The 18,143-nt window shown below is 53.4% G+C and overlaps 2 protein-coding genes across 2 annotated transcripts in view; one reads left to right on the top strand and one right to left on the bottom strand.

The window, feature by feature from the left end:
- The window catches only part of INCENP (inner centromere protein), a 15,774-nt gene extending 1,170 nt beyond the window's left edge, over positions 1–14,604 (top strand). The window contains exons 2-16 of the mRNA XM_029965730.1: positions 434–1,173; positions 2,640–2,691; positions 2,838–2,868; positions 3,905–3,983; positions 4,463–4,514; positions 4,985–5,102; positions 5,185–5,319; positions 8,935–9,044; positions 9,370–9,490; positions 10,195–10,317; positions 10,509–10,684; positions 10,975–11,065; positions 11,546–11,659; positions 12,620–12,779; positions 13,241–14,604. Coding sequence (XP_029821590.1) covers positions 434–1,173; positions 2,640–2,691; positions 2,838–2,868; positions 3,905–3,983; positions 4,463–4,514; positions 4,985–5,102; positions 5,185–5,319; positions 8,935–9,044; positions 9,370–9,490; positions 10,195–10,317; positions 10,509–10,684; positions 10,975–11,065; positions 11,546–11,659; positions 12,620–12,779; positions 13,241–13,455 — 2,317 coding nt within the window. The 3' untranslated portion in view covers positions 13,456–14,604. The remainder of the gene's footprint in view (positions 1–433; positions 1,174–2,639; positions 2,692–2,837; positions 2,869–3,904; positions 3,984–4,462; positions 4,515–4,984; positions 5,103–5,184; positions 5,320–8,934; positions 9,045–9,369; positions 9,491–10,194; positions 10,318–10,508; positions 10,685–10,974; positions 11,066–11,545; positions 11,660–12,619; positions 12,780–13,240) is intronic.
- Positions 14,605–14,961: 357 nt separating this feature from the next.
- On the bottom strand, positions 14,962–17,851 carry VPS51 (VPS51 subunit of GARP complex). The gene is made up of 5 exons (XM_018089162.2): positions 17,579–17,851; positions 16,758–16,979; positions 16,350–16,471; positions 15,871–15,958; positions 14,962–15,603 (listed from the first exon to the last, which is right to left on the bottom strand). The coding sequence occupies exons 1-5, from the start codon at positions 17,849–17,851 to the stop codon at positions 15,343–15,345; spliced, it is 966 nt and encodes a 321-aa protein (XP_017944651.2). The 3' UTR covers positions 14,962–15,342.
- Between the last annotated feature and the right edge of the window lie 292 nt (positions 17,852–18,143).

Here is an 18,143-nt window from a genome sequence, read left to right as displayed (position 1 = left end):
TCCCCTACCCGAAGCGTGTTCCGCGGGCCCCCCTACCTTCTTCGCCCCGGGGGGGTTCCCCTTCTTTGTCCTAAGAGGGTCCCCCCTTATTCGGCCCGCGAGTCCCCCCAGTGTTAAAGGTCCGGTCAGACCCTGTATCCGGGGTGCTGGTAGCCTTAAGGTCCAAAAGCACTGGAAAACGTTAATTCTCATGGAAAGTGCTGTTCTTTGTCACCTAGTTCTGTTTTATGTTCCCAGGTCTCTGTCTCCTATTATTTTTTTCACTTTGAAGTAATTACATCCCTTAATTACTGCCTGCTTTAGCTGCTTTGTGCAGCTCTGTGTATCCTGGGCCCATCCCAGGTGTTTTGGCTCTAATCCCATGCATGCATGGTAAGGGCTTCGGACTGTTCCTGGCTCCCATTCCCATCTAATGCACTGTTCCCGTGGCCAGGTTGTCGAGGAGGAGGAAGAGCAGCCTCAAACCATTGCCTTCTGTGCGATGTTCTCAGCGACTCCAGGACAAACAAAACCTGGAGCTCAGCAGAGCCGAGGCCAAAGGAAACTCTCCCCCTCAGCGTGTGACACGATCCCAGGCCGCAGCCTCTGTCAGGAGCTCCAAGGTGGTCTCTGAGACACCTCCTGCCCTGCAGGCAGTGGGGAAGGACCCCTGGGTGGCAGCTGATCAGACTGGCACTGTGGTGCCCCTCCAGAGGAGCACAGCCAAGCCGGCAGAGCTGCTCCCCACGAGCTCAGGGGATGGCTCTCCCGAGGAACGTGGCATTCCCAAATCCCTGCCGGTGCCCACAGCCCCGGAGCTGGTGGTTCCCTCTACTCCCGAGGCCAGTGAGGCTGTGTCTGAGCTGCAGGTAAAGGCAGCCAATGTCACTATCAACCTGAGCCCAAGGGTTGGGCTGGAGGAGGGGAATGGCCCCACTTGGGAACACGACCGGGCTGAGGAGCCCTCCCATCCCCTGAGGGACAACCCGGGGACTCCAACGGGCTCCCGGAGGAGCCGCCGCTCCGTGCGCCGGAGCCTGATGGGTAAAACCTCCCTGAGCCGCAGAACCTCCCTGGCAGAGAAGTATTCCCTGGCCAGCAAGAGGGAGAGCATGGTCCGGAAATCCATCACCAGGGCAGCAAGCAAGAGGAAGATGGCTCTGCAGGGATCCATGTCCTCCAGCTCTGTAGAGGGTGAGTTTGGGTGCTACCAGGGGGTTTGCATCTCTCCTGCTCTTTGCCTTTACTGCCGAGGAAACCAATGTGCCGGGGCTAGTTATTCCATGTGAGGGTAGCAGCTGAGCTCCCTGGGCTAGATAAGCTGCAATCCCTCGTGGAAGTTCTCCCTGGCTTTCTGGAGCCTCCAGTGAGCACCTGAACTCAGGTAACTGTGAATTCAGCCTTGTAAATCACCTGGGAGAACAGCCTCAATGTCTCTGTTTCAATTTAACTTTAACCATTACTTATTTGCTGGGAGAAGCTGTTAACCCTGGAATCCCAGGGTGGTTTGGGTTGGAAGAGACCTTAAAGCCCATCTAGTTCCAACTCCTGCCATGGGCAGGGGCATCTTCTACTGGACTAGGTTGCTCCAAGCCCTGTCCAGCCTTGCCTTGGACACTTCCAGTGATGGGGCAGCCATGGCTTCTCTGGGCAGAGGGAACGATGGGCTCTCCCAAAGCCCTGTCTATTTCCTGGAAAGTGAAATTCTCACAAATTCCCTGGTCCTTCACCTCTTCCCAGGATCTGGCTGCTGGTTCTAGAGCTTCTTTGAGAAGAGGAATTTGAGGCTGAACTGTATAGATTAAAAGTCTCCCACGTTTCTGCAGTTGTTGATAGATGCAGGTTTGGGGAAGGACTGGCTGATTTAAATGTTCTTCCATGCCATGGGATGGAAGCGTTGGAGTTAGTGCAGGAGGGTAAATGGATGGATGTCATCTCTCCTTTGTATTAAACAAACTGGAGAGGGGCTCTTCATCAAGAATTGGAGTGACAGGACAAGGGGAAATGGGTTCAAGCTGAAAGAGGGGAAATCAAGGTGGGATATATGGAGGAAATTCTTCCCTGGCACAGGTTGCCCAGAGAAGCTGTGGCTGCCCCATCCCTGGGAGTGTCTAAGGCCAGGTTGGACTGGGCTTGGAGCAACCTGGGCTAATGGAAGGTGCCCACCACTCCTTGCCCATGGCTGAGTGGTGGGACTGGATGATCCTTAAGGTCCCTTCCCACCCAAACCACACTAGGGTTGTGTGATTCTGTGATTATTCGTGGCAGGTTCTGGCTGTGCCAGAACTTCCGAGCTCGCTGTGGCAGAGCCAGCTGGAACGCTGGCTTGGGAAGCAGCACTCCTCCTGTAAATAACTCTGGCTCTAACTGCTGTTAATGTCCAGGCATGGCCCTGCAGATGAGCCCGAGGCCAAGCCCAGCCCCCTTAATTCCAGCTCATGGAATATTTCTCTGAACTCATTTATAATTGAAAATGCTGCTTTCCTGCACTGGAATTGCCAGCAGCGTTCCTGCAGTGCCACCTGGGTGTGCTCCGGTGCCCTCCCCTGCCCCAGGGCAGGTCAAACCCTCTGTAGTGCCTGGAGCAGCCCTCATCCCACCAGGTCCTTGGCCTGCACCCAAAACTCACAGCTCAGGTGTGCTTTTTTCCTTTCCCACAGCCTCCAGCTCTACAGACATTCCAGAGGAGGAAGAAACTGTTGTCAAAGCTGGGTGAGAATGCTTTTGGTTATTTATTTATCCTTACTATCCTGCTTGCAGGACTTTTCCCCTGCCACTCCTGGTGTAAAATCCAAGTGGCTTTCCAGTTTCCTTAGTGTTACTAAACACAGTGTCTTTGGTCCTTCCTTTTTATCTAGGCCTCCTCCTGGACCCTGCACCCCCTCCAAGGTAAGATCTGAGCAGGGATTAAAAGCATTTGTGTCTGTGTGGATTTGGGAGGAAAATGTGGCTTTTCCTTCTTAACCTCTTGCTAGAGATCATTGTGTGAAAATTCAGTCCCAAATCTCTTGAGATAAAAAAAACCTTCTTATAGTTCAGGGAAGTTCAGCTCAGCTGGTGTCATGTTTTGCACACTGCTGTTATTTTCTGTATTTTTAAAGCTCCTTTTGACCTTTTGGTCAGTCCTGCAGGTAATTCATCACTTCTTTGTTCAGACAGCCACAGAAATCTGTGAATATTATTCAGGTCAAAACCTTTCCCTCCACAATCCTCACTGATGAGGATGATGGTGTTGTCTTGTCCAGAGTAAATGTCAATGCATGCCTTGACTCTGTCAGGTCCTTCTCAGCCCAGGTTCATCAGATCTGTGTCCTCTCTTGGGCTACAGGGTGTAGCCTGGGCCTGCCCTTGGAAGGAAGCCCCACAGAAGCAATTGGGGAGGATAAAATCTCCATAAATCTTTTTTTCTTCTCTTCCCAACCTGCTGCTGGCTGGCCAGCATGGGCTGGGGGAGGTAATGCTCGTACTGCTGGCAGAGAGCAATTCTAGAAGCCACAGCCCATTATCCCAGCAGAGCCTGCTCTGGTGTAAGTGCAGAGACGGAGACCAGCGATGGGTATCCCACAGCAAACAGATAAATCATGGAAATGAGCCATTTGCCTGCTGTCTCTGGGCTCCACATTCATCACTGCTCAGGGAAATGGGCATGCTGGCTCTGGCCAGAGTTCCAGTAGCACAGATTTACAGCTTGGAAGGCTTTTGTCCTTAATAGTTGATGGGTTTGTTGAGTTTAAGCAGCAGAGATGCTCTGTTAATGTCCGTGCTTCTCCTGCTGATGCAGCATCCAGGACTTTGCCAAGAGGTGGTTTGGTGTTCCCTGGTAATGCTGCTGAGCATGCCCTTGTCAGAATCACCCCACAGTCTGAACCAGGAATGGGCCATCTCCATGTGGAATTGTCCTGAAACCCCTTTGCTTTTCCCACAGGATTCCCAAAGCCCACAGATGTCCCTTTCCTCCCACACCATCAGCAAACACGGGCAGCCACAGGAGCCAAGCAACAGTGGTAATTCCAGAGGGGTTTGGGGCAGGACTTGGGGGAAGTTACTGCTTTGGGAAGCTGGAAATCTTGCTGGTTAATTTGAGAGCTCAGTTTGAAAGACTAATTAATGTTTGATGAGGGAGGATTTGCTTCAGACAATTAGCAGTGAGGAAACTCTTTGCTGGCCTCATTTCCACCGTGGAAAGCACCTGGAGATGGGCGTAATGAGGGTTGTGGGAGGCCCAGTTGAACCCCATTGCTGAAGCTGTGCAGAACACAGCAGTGCTGGTGTGAGCTGCAGGGCAGGGACAGCTTTGGGCAGCTCTGCTTTCTCTGGAGTTTCCAGGTGGGAATGGTGCTATATGAGCCAGGTCCTGCTGTGCCCAGCTCGTGGCAGGTGGTTGTGCTGTTCAGTGAGCTGCTACATCCACTCCCTGCCGTCAGACCTGGGCTGGAGGGGAATTTTGCCTGTCAGAACTCACTGTGTAACTGTTCTCTTTCAGAAAACAAGTTGAACAAGAGTGGGGAGACCCTGGACCCACCTCAGAGTGCAAGGTATGTCCATAGGAGCACTGGTTGGAAGTGCCTCAGGGGACTGTGGACCAGTTCAGAGCCGGTTAAATGCTGGAATGTTGTTCACTGGCCTCAGTGTTTGTGACAATGAAACTTCGGCAAATAAGTTCTTCCTGCCTCTATGATTCTGTGATTTAATTTCTCTCTTCTATTGCATTAGGAATTTTTTATTGGCTAACTGCCTGTGCGTGCACAGTCTTAGAAGGGACCTTAAAGCCCATCCAGTCCCACCCCCTGCCATGGTGGCAACCAGTAGACCACGGTTGCATCCAAGCCCTGGCCTATGTGACCTTCCCAGGGATGGGCCAGCCACAGCTTCTCTGGGCAACCTGTGCCAGGGCCTCACCACAATGGAATCTCTTTTAAGCTGGGATAGTTTATGGCTCTTTCCACCCCTGACTTTGAGACATCAGAAGGACTTTCCAGGTGTGATGGACTGTGCTGTCTCACAGGAGGAAGCCGAGCTACAAGAGAGCCGTGGACGAGCGCTACGACCAGCAGCAGGCAGAGGAGGGAGGGCTGTCTCCTCCCAGGAAGAAGACCCCATCCCCAGTCTTCCCAGCCAGCAAGGTAAGACCCTTGTTACCCCGGAGTACCTCCCCAAGACCCTTAGTTACTGGCTCCTGCTCACGCTTTGGTGTTCCTCCCGCAGGTCGTGCGCCCGTTCAAGACGTTCCTTCACACTGTACAGAAGAACCAGCTCCTGATGACACCGAGCTCCGTGGGGAGGAATGGAGTCATAAAATCCTTCATCAGATACAACACCCCTCTCCAGGCTGACCCTAAGGTAAGAGGAAACCCTGCTCTAAGCCAGTACACGATGGTTTGATTAATGCCTAACCTAAAGCACAGACACAAAGGAAACTTTGCAACCCGTTTGGAACTAAGAAGTAACCTGAAGCTGTCTGTTTTCACTTAAATAAGATCTGGGCTAGTCAACTTCCTAAAGAATTCCAATTTGGACTATAAGCTTTATTCCTGCAGCATTCCCTTGTGGTAATGCCAAGTGACAGTCAGGGATGAAAACTGGGAACCAAAACTCAAGGGGATTGTGAATGCTGAGGTGTGAAACCTGCACATCCCAGGTCTCCTCGCTAGGACTTGTCTCACGAGAGAGACTGAGCAAATGCCTCTTAACCCCAAACTTCTGAGATCCTCCCAACCTTTGAAGCAGGAGGAAACACAAGGCTGTCCTGGATGTGGGAGCAGTCAGACAATGTGGCTTATTAATATAATACTTAAATGAATGACACGGACCCGGCTAGCTTCTTAGGGGTTCACGGCCAAATCCGTTTATTCAAATCAAACAACACTTTATATACCTGAGTTCAAAGTGACACATGACTGCATTGACCAATCACCATGGGGTATCCCACTGCCCATGCGTGTGGGAGTACTTGGGAACTGCATCTCCCAGGCTCCTGTCCTGAAACCCGACTCCTACATCTCCCCTCTTCTTTATTATTGTGAGGAAATACAGAATATTGTATATAACAGTACGTTTTAAGCTTTGTAAACTCACTACTGTGTCACTTTGGTCTCTCAACAAACTTACTTATTTGAACCTTTACCTGTAATCTTTGAGACTTGCTTGACAGAAATTTGTACTTTCATTTCTTACGGGTTTGTGTGTACTTGGGGTAAACAACAACTTTATTAACCTGAGGGTTTTTGCATAACCGGGTAAAACATCAACTCTCACTTCTCCAAGGTCCTGCATGTAATTGGTAAGCAGGAGAAATTCAACTCCATTTCTAGAAAAGGGCCCTTAGAGAACAAGTGTTATGATGCAAGTGTAATTTGTTCAAGGCACGTGAAGCACCTCCGTTGACACACATACATGTTCACACAGCTTCTCTCATTCACACAGAAGTGGCCACTTCATTCATACTCAGCCATTCACACTTAGAATTATTTTTATTATGCCTCTATTTTTTAACTACACATTTTAGATTTATAAGTGGTTGCATGTTTTTCAATCTGTCACTCCTGGTAGTCATATCTGGCAACCGTACTTGTTTTGGAAATTTGAAAATGAATTAATATGAAGAATATAAGGCCTAACAAACCTATATCATGTCTTACCTGATGTCTTCCCCTCTCCGTTTTTTTTTTTTTTTGTTATAGAAAACCAAAAGTCAATACATTCAAAGATACATACACAAGTTACTATCACAATATGTTAACACAACTTAAAATTCAGCATCTCCTGTAAACGATTAGACTAAGTTATCACCATAATAACACAGTATTTAAAACAAATTATCATTATAATATGTTAACACAGCTTGGAACTTAGCATCCTTTATACCTCAAGGTTGAAGGCTGTGTGTAACTCCATGTGTTGCATGTTTTAATGCTGTAAGGGCAGAAGGAATCAAACATTTATCATTCTCAATCTTCACATGAAATCCTACATAAGTCTTTGTATAAATTATCACGGAATCTTTTTACTTGCTGAAACAATCAGAAAACAGAGTATAAACATTTTGAACATTATCCTAATAACAAAATCGAACTCTTTATCACGTTTTCACTTGCAAACACAAAGGCAAGCATTCAGTGGTTCCCATCATTTGTGGATAACACAGGAATCAGAAAAGTTTTCTTCGTTCTCACTGAAAGCAGTTTGTCTTGTTTGCTCTGGCGGTTGTCTAGTGTTCTACTTTTGCAGAGACAAACTCAAAAGGCAATTTTAAAGGTTTTAGACAACAAAGAAAATCTTCCTTCCCCCTCTCCTCAGACAGAGGCAAAACACCAAGAAAATTCACCTTCTGTGGCAATAATGTAAATACATTTATTAACAAGACAGGGAGATGCCTAAGAACCTTTTAAATACGTTATTTTAACTAAATTGTCACAACAACTGCTTCTATTTAGGTGCACTTTAGAGCTTAACAACTTCAAGTACCTTAACAAGCTTAACAATTTCAGCAGAGTCACTGGAGAACTAATGAAACTTAGAAACAAAACCTTGACGTTTTCAGTGTTCTTACCAAAGGTTTCAAGATAACAAAATACGTGTTAACTTAGCCTGTGTATATCAGGGGAGCTCACAGCATGATGCAGCCTGGCTCCCCGTGGGCTGCGGCACCGCCACTTCCCCGGCTGCCCAGGCAGGAGCAGTCTGGGAGGGTGGGGTTTGAGAGCTGATTCTAGACAAGGGTGTAGCTTCCTGGATGCACCCAGAGCCGTGGTGGAAGCAGAGGGTGCTCTACTGGTACCCAATAACTCACTGGGGCTGGTTTCTCCTTGCAGGAGAGCTGGGAGGAAGGGAGAAGAGGGCAAGATGCAGGAATTGCTGTTCCTGCATTGAGCAGCCTGATAGCAGAGCTTCCTAGAGCGTTCAGGCTGTGCTGCTCAGAGCCTGGCTGTGCTCCAGGGGATCAGGGAAGGCTGTTGGGAAGCGGTGCAGGGTTCCAGCCTCAGTCTCACTGGGCTCCTGCTGATGTTGGTGTCAGTACTACAAAGGAGTTAATACGATGAGAAAAGAGTCTTGTGGCTGGGGAGTGCTTCCTCTGCTGCTGTCAGATTGCGGAATGTTATGTTTTAGCTTTCATTCCAGCACAGGCAGCTTCCCCTCGGGACTTTTTCCATGTGGGAGCCAAACATAACTAAATAGCAGCAGAGCAATAAGACATGATTGTTAGTTTTATATTAACCAGTTTGGCTGCTGATAGCACCAAGCTTTTACAACACAGTGCCCAGCATAAGGGAATCCCTTGGATATTCCCACATGGGTTGGTGCTGAGACCAGGCCTGCTTTGGCATGGAGTGAGCTGATGTTAGTCCATTTGCTGGGGCTGTAGTGGTGGCTGGATCCCACTGCCCTGGCTGACAGTGTGTCTAGGCTGGGTCAGGAAAACGAGGAGAAAAGCTCCCATTTCTGGTTGGCTCCCATTTCTGGCTGGCTGTGTGCTGGAGCAGGCTGGGAGCTCTCAGAGTGGTGGTGGTTCACCACCAGATAGAGCTTTGTGGGAGGCAAAGGCGCCAGCAGGAGCCTGAGGTGTTTCCTGGAGCACCATCTGTCCCTGCGCTCGCCGCAGGAAGCGGGACCAGTGCCAGGCATTGGCGCTGCTTTGTGGGTCCTTTGCACCAAGAGAAAGCACGGGGCTGGCTGCCTGCAATCCCTGGGGATGCTGCCTGGGCTTCCAGGGATGATGCTTCTGTTTCAGTGTCCCAGCTTCTGCCCTTGCTCCCCAACATTCTCACCGCTGCCTTGTTTTCCTTGCATATATCCATTTGTGACCGGATCACTGCCTGAGCTCTGCTCCAGGGCTGTCACCACCCCGTGTTCCTGTCTGCAGCTCCTTGCTGTCACCTCTGTACCCTACCCCTGAGCGAGTGAAGTGGGAAGGAGCTCCTTGGCAGGTAGGTACAATCACATTTCAATTCCCCTCAGGAAAAGGAGAGGCAGAAGCTGGAGGCTCTGCAGAAGAAGCAAGAAGCCGAGCAGCTGAGGAGGCAAAGACTGGAGGAAGAGAAGAAACGGCGACTAGAGGAAGCAAAGCTGTGAGTAGACGTGGTCATGCTGCTGTAGGTACCTGTGCCCAGGTGTTTTACCTTACAGAGCCCATGCAAACAGCAGAAATTCCTGTGGGCACGGGCAGTGTGTTCTCAGAATTCTCTAGAATGCTGATGCAAAACATGAATTGTCCTTGCCAGCTGCTGCTGCTGCGGCTTCTTTTCTGGAGTCCTCCCTCTCTGACAGAGCTTAAACATGGCTGGTGCTCAAATTGCTGTGGAGTTTGGGCCGCTGAGTTTCCTGCTGTGTGCTTTGGCCTTGTGCTGAGCTGTGAGGAGCTCAGCAGCACGGTGAGCTGGGCTGTGTCCTTAGGAAGCGGGAGGAGCGCCTGCGCAAGGTGCTGCAGGCCCGGGAGCGGGCGGAGGAGATGGAGAAGGCAAGGAAGAGGAAGATCGAGCAGAAGATAGCACTGTTTGACGAGAAGACCGAGAAGGTACGGCCCACACAGAGCTCCTTGAGGTAGCTGGTACCACACAGTGTGCCTCTTTCAAAAAGGGCGGCGGAGGCTGCTTGGATTCTAGAGGTTGAATGAGAGAACAGTTGGATAAAGAACTTTCCAGAGCCTTGGTGATCCTGAGGGACTGCCTTTCTCTGGCTACAGCAAATGGCAGCTGAACCCCTGTTTTTCCAGAATGATGAATCTAAATGGGCTTTATTAGTGCTCTGGTAGATGGGAGAAGGAAGGATGTGCAGTGGATAAAGGCAGCCTAATGGCCCCGAGGCTTTGTCTGCTGCTTCTCCCAGCTGAGTAATAACTGGAGGGGGGAAAGCAAACATCCTTCCTCCGGAGCCTTCCTCGGATCCCAGACTTCCAGGCAATTTGTGCACTGGCCATAGTGGTCATTTGTCTGCTTTAATTATCCCCAGCTGCCTCTCTGATTGCATGGCTCTGAGGATACATTCCAATGGCTTTGTGGGACTGGATGTGTAAATACCAGGGTGGGATCAGCTCTTCCCCGGGGGATGTAAAACAAGGTTGTTGCCCTAAATGTGACCTTTTAAAAACAGAGCACAGGCCCCTTTGGCTCCTGGGTGCAAAAGAGGGGAGGGTTTGCTGGTGAGAGGGTGGGAGCTCTGAGTCTGTGAGATGTCCTGCAGTGCTGTCCCACCTGAGATCTGGGTCTGTGTGTGCTCCAGGTGAGGGAAGAAAGGCTGGCAGAGGAGAAGATCAAGAAGAGAGTGGCTGCCAGGAAGATGGAGGAAGCAGAGGCCCGGCGCAGACAAGAGGAGGAGGCCAGGAGACAAAAAGCTCTGCAGCAGGTGTGTGGGGCCTGTCCTGTCCCACAGGCAGAACTGGAGAGGGGGATCCACCTGCCTTGGGCACTGGGAATTCACCCCTGAGATGTTTCCCTGCTGTGTAATGATGGGGATTTGGGCCAAATGAGGGGTTCCTGGTGCTGTCTCCTGGAGCCTGCTCCTGTCAGGTGAGTAATGCCTGCCTGGGCTTACAGGAGGAGGAGGAGGAGCGGCGGCACAGGGAGCTGCTGCAGAAGAGGAGGGAAGAGGAGCAGGAGCGTGCCCGGAAGATCGCTGAGCAGAGGCAGGCCGAGCAGGAGCGGGAGAGACAGCTGGCTGCAGAGAGAGAACTGGAGAGGAAGAGGGAGCAGGAGCGGATCCAGGCAGAAAAGTAAGGCAAAATCCCCTTTTATATATCAAATTCTGTGCTGGGATTGAAACACAGCTGGAACAGGGGGCAGGAGTGGAAGGCTGGAGGAGCGAAGAGCCACTCTGAGGTGACAGCACAACTCCAAACTGTCATCAGTGCTGAGCTGCCAAGGAGGAATTCTGGGCTCAGGGATATGGGGACTGTGGTGGGGGGTGTCTGAAAAGCTGTGAGGGCGGGGGGGTTGCTTCAGGCAGCCAGAGGGGGACCCTGGTGTTGTTCTGGGAGTTGAGGGCCTGTGCTGTGGTTCTCAGGCTCCGGGAGCAGCAGGAGAGGGCTGCCCGACTGCAGAAGGAAGTGCAGGCTGCTAAGGAGCGGCTCCGCAAGGAGATGGAGAAGAAAGAGGTAAGTGCTTGGTTTTGGGGAGGGGGAGAGCCACATGACTGACCTCAGAAGACCCGCTCAGCTGGGATGCTGAGGAGCCACTTGTGGCACTTCTGAGCTGGAAGTTTGACCTCTTTGGGATGGTTACGGTGCAGTGGGGGGACTTAGCCTCTAAAAATATTGTGTACTAGCCTAGAAAGAGACCAAGATCAGTAGCACAGACTTCTGCGGATGGTCAGCTGGTTTCTGGCTTTTATAGCCTGAAGTCAGCAGCAAGCTTTTCAAGGTGGGGGGCCCTGGCTTTATCAGGGAAAGGAAGCTGATGCTCTGACACGGGTGTCCATGGGTTTGTACCCCTCTGAGGGAAGTGCACCTTGTCCCAAGTGCTCCTCAGCTGCATGAGCTGCAGTTGGGTGCTTAGTTATTTTGCCTGTCACAAAGATGGATGGCTGGGTTGGCAGTGTAATCCCTAAGGGTAATTCCATGGGTGTCACTTGGCAGCGGGAGCAGCAGATGCTGGCGGAGAGGAAGAGGCAGGAGGAAGAGCAGAAGAAATTGTCAGAGGAACAAAAGGCCAAAGACAGTGCCCGGGCACCACTCCTGGAGAATAAGGAGGTAACTTGGGGGTGTGTCCTTAGAGGTGACAGCAGAGAACTTCAGTCCCAGCACTGACCTGCTCCTGCCTTGGGCAGTTCCACCCTCTGCTTTTATCTGCCTTTCCAATAACCCAGGAATTCTGTAAATCCTGGTTATCTGGGTTTGACTCTGTGAATATTTCAATGACAGAGAGAAGAGAAGCAGGAGGGATTGGCCAGGGTTTCTGGCTCTGGGATAAAGCAAGCAGCTATTGGAGCCGTCTGGACTCCTCTTAAATACAGGAAGGACCTCAGGAGCAGAAAAGATGCTGACAGTTTTATTTAGGGTCAATTTTGGGAACCGCCACAAGGTGGCAGCAGAGCCTGTGGAACGGTGTTGGTTTGGCAGGGGAGAAACCTGCGGGTGTACCTCCGTGCCCTCAACACTGACAACAAACACGTGGCTCTCCGACTGCTTGCAAAACTGAAAATGTCCAGTTGAAAAAAACTGAAATCAGCAGCTGTAGGTTTTCTCCCCCCCTTGCACTTCCTGGCACTGCTGCTCCCATCAGCACGAACTCGGTTTGGCTGACCTGGTGGTCAGGTTCTCTGCACATCATTTGTCAGTTTTATATCATTAATCAAGCCCAGAAGACAGGTTGCAGAGTGTTTAGTGCACATGACTGCTCCAGTGACATAAAACTTCCATTTAACCTTTGCTTGACCCGAGTGGAGCTGCTGCTCTATTAGGTCTGTTAGATCCATCTCTTGCTGCATGCTCTTGCCAATAATCAGCCTAATTAAACAGGAGAAGGCCATGCACAGCCGTAATTGGGTCATAACTTGGGTCAAGCTCTTAGGTGCAAACTGAAGAGCTGCCAGACTCGGGGTTTGCCATGAGGTGACAGAGCAGGAGGTTGGGGACAAGCCAGTCCCAACGTATCTCAGAGCGGGGCAGTGCTGCTGCATCCAACACCTGTGGAATGTGTTTGCCTTCTAGAATTCCCCTGCCTGCACTTCATACCAGATGACTCCACAGAGCAGGAAAGAACCCAAGCCCGCCATCACAAGCTCAAACGATTATGGGATGGACCTGAACAGCGACGACTCGACGGACGATGAGAGCGAGCCCCGCAAGCCCGTCCCTGCCTGGGCCACAGGTACATGTGGGGGGATGTCTGTCTGGAAGCCCCAACACCCTCGTGGCAGGTCTGCCTCAGCAGGCTGTGGAACCTGGTGTTGGGTTTTGCTCAGCTCCTGCTACCTGGGTTAGTTACAACTACCCCAGCATGAAGCGAGTACTTCCATGTCCAAGGCCACGTTGGGTGGGGCTCAGAGCAACCTGGTTTAGTGGAAGGTGTCCCTGCCCATGGCAAGGGATTGGAACTGGATGAGTTTTAAAGTCTGTTCCAACCCCAACCATTCCACGATTCTATGTGGAATCAGAGTCAGGGGCTCCTCCAGCTCTTGGGGATCTTGTCACAACTTGTCAGGTGACAAATACTCTGATAAGATGCCTTGGAGCAGTGAGAGACAAGCTAAGAGGGGACACACTGTGGGCAGCAGCCCACACGGCCATCCCAATTAACAACATTAACGCAAACCTCACCCGTTCCTGCAGGGAATCAGCTCAGCCAGGCTGTGATCCGGCAGTACTACAACCCCCCTGACGTGGATGCGCTGTTCGGGGCCATCCCCAGCCCCAAGCTGGAGGACATCTTCTACAAGAGCAAGCCCCGCTACTTCAAGCGCACCAGCTCGGCCGTGTGGCACTCGCCGCCCACCGTGGGGGCCAAGCCGGGCCTGGGGCTGCCCTGCGGCCTCAAGAAGCCCTGAGGTGAGCTCAGGTGTGCAGCAGGTAGGATTTCCTGTCTCCAGGTGAGGAAGGAGTCACTGTTCACTTGAAATATTTAGGTTTTAGTGTGTAATAAATGGCAGCTCTTCCCGGGTTCCTGCGCCTTGGTTGGCGTGGTTGGTTTCTGTCAGGCCAAGCTACAAAGTGCTGCCTAGGGAATTGCCTCTCTCTTACTCTCAGCTTGGAGCTGGCATGGACTCGGACCTTTAGTGGGTGACGGACATCACCTGAAGCTGTGGGATCCCCCCCTCTCAGCGGAGCAGGCCTGGCAGTACCTGCCAGCAGTTGTACTTCCGTGCTGGCCTCGAGGCCAGTGACAATCAGGGACCATTGCACACACCTGGGCACATCTGGCCTACTCCACTGCTCTTCTCAGGAAGGTGTTCCCAGGTGTTGCTCTTCATCTCCTGCAATCCCAAAAGGATTTGTTACTCCCTTTCCCACCTGTGTGGTCGTGTCCATCAGCCAGGCCGAGGCTGACATTGGCACAGCTCAAGCTGGAACACACTGAGGGTCTCACCTTCCTTCAGCTGCAGAGAGACATGACTCCAGATGTGACTGTGTCCCCAAGGACCCCCAAGTGCTCTGGGCCTTGTTAGGAGAAACTGTGCAAAGGTTCTGGCAGTTTTGTTTCTCATTGTAATTCCACCTCTGTGGCCGGATGGGATTGAGAGGATGTTTAACCCTAATCCCTTGGCTGTGGTTCAGTATCAGCTGGTTGTGTCTCTTGGCCTGTTTAGCACTTCCTGTTCAGTCAGTCACTGTCAAATGGACTCTGGCCAACCCAAACCAAAATTCCAGCTCAGCATTCCCATTCCCTGTAAAACCCACGTAAGGACTGTGCCCTGTGTGAGGGGCCCTCAGCCTGTCCACGTGCCCATCTGTATGTCTGTATCCAATGCTCTGTTCGCCAGCAAATGTGCTCAAAACTATGGGGGGTTTTATATGTAAATATGTTGGTGTCTGTGCTTCTGGGGCTGCCTTGTAAATCCAGGTCTGGCTATCGGTGTCTGTATCCATGAGGTGCTTTTGTGCTTCCATGGCTGCTCTGTGGATCCAGGTCTGTATCTGCGTGACCACAACTTCTTGTCCAAAAGCTGCTGACCTGGCCAAATGCTGTTGGATAAAGTGACTTCAGTCTCCAGCTCTAGGCTCCTTGCTGCTTTTTGTGAGAAATGGAGGGTTTGAGGACTGTCTCTTTGAGTTGCTTCGTGCTGGTTCCTTGAGGCAGGAAATGTCCTGTTAGGGAAGAACTTTCCAACTCTGGTGGAAAATCTGTGTCCCTGGGTGTTCCCCAGCACTTTGTAGCAACCACAGAGGGTTTTGGTCCCTGAATTTTAAGGTTTGGGGCCTTCATGGCTGTGGGTCCCTTGGGGACATCACTGAGTGCCCAGCCCCTGTCCCTGAGCTGTCACCCTGGCTGGAGGTGGGACCCCCTGTGTGCGTGGTCAGATCCTGCCCCCCAGGCACAGACAGGGACACAACACTCAGCTCACACATCATTTATTTAGTGACAAAGGGCACAAGGGGATGTCACCAAGGTGAGGGGATGACACTGTGTCACAGGGGCTGTGGGTGTCAGCACACACTGAGGGTGTCACTGGGGTGGGGAGGCAATAGGGGTGTGGTTTGATGACACGGGGTGACCTGGCGTGGGGATAGGGGGTATCCCTTCACGTTGCCATGTGCGGGGACATGGGATGTCCTTGTGTGCTGCCACGTTGGGAAGGAGACAGCACAGCACGTGTGGGGACTCGCAGGGTACAGGTGTGTCCCCAGAGATGTAGCAGGACGCAGGACATGTCCCTGCCGGGCTCTGCCGCACGGTGACACAGGTAGGGCGGGTCCCTGTCCCTCGTCCCCGCGCGCTACCCGCGCTCGCAGATGAGCTCCACGACGCTGTGCTCCATGGGCACGGGGTCCAGGCAGCGGTGGGCAGCGCTGGCAGCCACCTCGTCCAGCAGCCCCTGCACCACGCGCTCGTCGGAGGCGAAGCGCCACAGGTAGAGCTGCAGGTAGTGCCCGTCCACCTGCACCTGCTGCAGCCCGAAGCGCCCCAGCGTGCGCAGCCGCACGCACTCCAGCAGCGTCTTCAGGCTGATCTTGATGATCCCCGTCAGCACCGACACCTGTGTGGGCACAGCGGGCAATGGGGTGGCATCCTCAGGGGCATGGGGAGACCCCTGGCCTGGCTGACACTCCCCAGGCACCCTGGGCCTGGTCACCCCTGAGCAGTGACACCTAGAACAGGGGATAGTGGGCACACCCTTGTCCTGGTTGTCAGCTCCTGAGCACCCCCCAGGCCCCAACACCTGTGTCATGGGGACACCAGGGACATGTGACAGTGGGAAGGTGGGCAGTTTAGAGCCCCTGTTTAGGGACGTGGATGGCCTCACCTTGTTGAACTCGACAGGGCTGAAGATGTCAATGCGCTCTGAGAAAAGCTTCTGGATGTTGCTGAGCAGGTGGGTGTCCATGGGGGCACTGGGGACAGGGAGTCAGGGACAGTCAGGGACTTGAGAGAGCCAAGGATGTGGGGACAGGGACACAGGGACCATCAGGGGCCATGAAGATGGTGAGAGAATGTAGGGGTGGTTTGGGGACAGAAAGGGAAATGTGGGGATGGTCACAGGACATGGAGGGACAAGACAACTATGAGACACAAGGGATACAGGGATCACCAGGGGATACTGGGACAGCTGGGGGGAACATGGGGATTGTTGGGATAAACAGGGATCATCGTTAGGACAGTTTGGGGACATGGGGACAGCCAAGGGCTGTCAGGTGGATATTAGGACAGTCTAGGGGTGTGAAGAGAGTGCCAGGGAAGATGCGATGGGTACTGCAGGAGCGGCACAGGGGTGCCATGGCTGACCTGGGGGTGTAGCTCGGGGCATAGCGGCCGGGTGCCCGCGAGCTGCTGTAGACAGAGAAGGCACGTCGGCTGGAATCGCTGCTCTGCGCCCGCCGCACTCCTTCCTCGAAGAGCTGCCCCACCTGTGTGTGGCACCACACCCTCAGCACTCAAAACCCCCTGCTGGGACCCCCCCCCAAAACACCCAGCATCCCTCCCAAAACCTTCTGGGATCCCCAAAGATCCTCAAGGACCAGACTGAGACCTCGGGCAAACCCTCTGGATGCTTCAGGGACTTCAGCTCCTCCCTACCCAGATCCACTGGAACCTCTGGAAGCTGCTGGCAACTTCCCACCAAAGGGATCTTCCCAAAGCCCTCAAGGACCTTATGGGGACTGCGGGGACCCCTCCAGGGGCCGCCAGCCTGACCTGGACGTCGATGGCAGTGATGTCCTCCACCACGCGCTTCATGACGGCGCGGACGTTGCGGGGCTCGACGGTGCCCAGCCAGTCGCGCGTCTCGACGCTCTTGCGCAGCATCTGCGCCACGGCCGCGCCCTGCACCTGCACATAGTGGTCCAGCAGCCGCTGCGCCGCCGCCCGCGCCTCCGCACACAGCGCCGGCCCCGGGGTCACCGCCGGGCCCGAGTCCTGGGGGCACAGCAACAGGTAGGAATGGCCCCCACACCTCCCCTGCCAGCACCAGGCACGGGGTCACTGCCAGCCCTGTGTGCTGCTGCAGCAGCATCACTGCCCCTGTTGTGTTCGTGGGGCATCGGGGGCACGCTGGGACATGCAGAACCCCCCTGGGGACCTCCCGAGGTGCTCTTTTAGGGACGTTTGGGAGACACCACACAGGTCAGGACCCTCCTGTCTCCACAGGCAGTGCCATCTCTGGGGTCACCTCCTGGATGGACATGGGTGACGGCAGGGCACAGGGAGGGTCTTGGGGGTATTTGGAGGTACATAAAGACAAAAGGGAAGATCCCAAAACCCCCACACAGGGCACTGTCCCCACCACCATCCCCTGGGTGGGCACAGGGCCACAGAGGGGTCATCTGAGGTCACATAGAGGCTATTTTGGGGCTAATCAGAGCATTTTGGGTCTACTCAGGGCTGTTTTTGGGAACAGAGACAGAAGGAAGGTGCCCATGCTGTGGTGCCTGGGGCTGGGACACAGAGGGGTGTGGAGCCAATCTGTGACATCTTGGGGACATTCAGAGTCTCCTTAAGGACATTCTGGGGCTCACCTGGGGTGGGAACTGCTCGTCGGTGAGGGTGAGGATGTAGCTGATGGTGGAGTTCTCGTAGTCCAGGCAGAGGCGGGCGAGGAGCAGCAGCAGGGCCGGGGGGGCAGCAGGGGCCCCCCGCTCGGCCGGGCCATCAGCAAAGCCACGGGCCGTGCGGCACAGCCAGCGCACAAAGGCCACCACCAGCCCCTCGCGCACCGCTGCCACGCAGAACTCCCCCTGTGCCACAAATGGGGGGGTCACACTCCAACAAAGCCCCCCAAACTGCCTCATGCAGGCTCCAAACCGGTCACTGAGTGACCCCCAGCCTGCCCTGTTCCACCCCCAAAATGCCCCATGCCAGCCCCAGATCTGTCTTCCAGACGACCCCTGACTACCTTTGGCTCCCCGCCCTGGCCCACGGCAGCCCCAATCACCCCCCAAAGCCGCCCCGTGCCCGACGGTGCCCGCACCTTGAAGTTAGGGCAGGGCTGGCGAAGGCAGTCCCTGGCGTGAAGAGCTGCACGTAGCCAGCACGGCCTGAGCTGGCCCAGCACGGAGGCAGCCAGTGTGGCCAGCAGGTCGG

The sequence above is a fragment of the Manacus vitellinus genome, unplaced genomic scaffold, assembly GCF_001715985.3.
Source record: "Manacus vitellinus isolate BGI_N305 unplaced genomic scaffold, ASM171598v3 scaffold_118_pilon, whole genome shotgun sequence".
In the NCBI taxonomy this organism is placed as follows: Eukaryota; Metazoa; Chordata; class Aves; order Passeriformes; family Pipridae; genus Manacus; species Manacus vitellinus.
The sequence above is the reverse complement of the archived record's forward strand: the minus strand, read 5'-3'. Positions and strand labels throughout refer to the sequence as shown.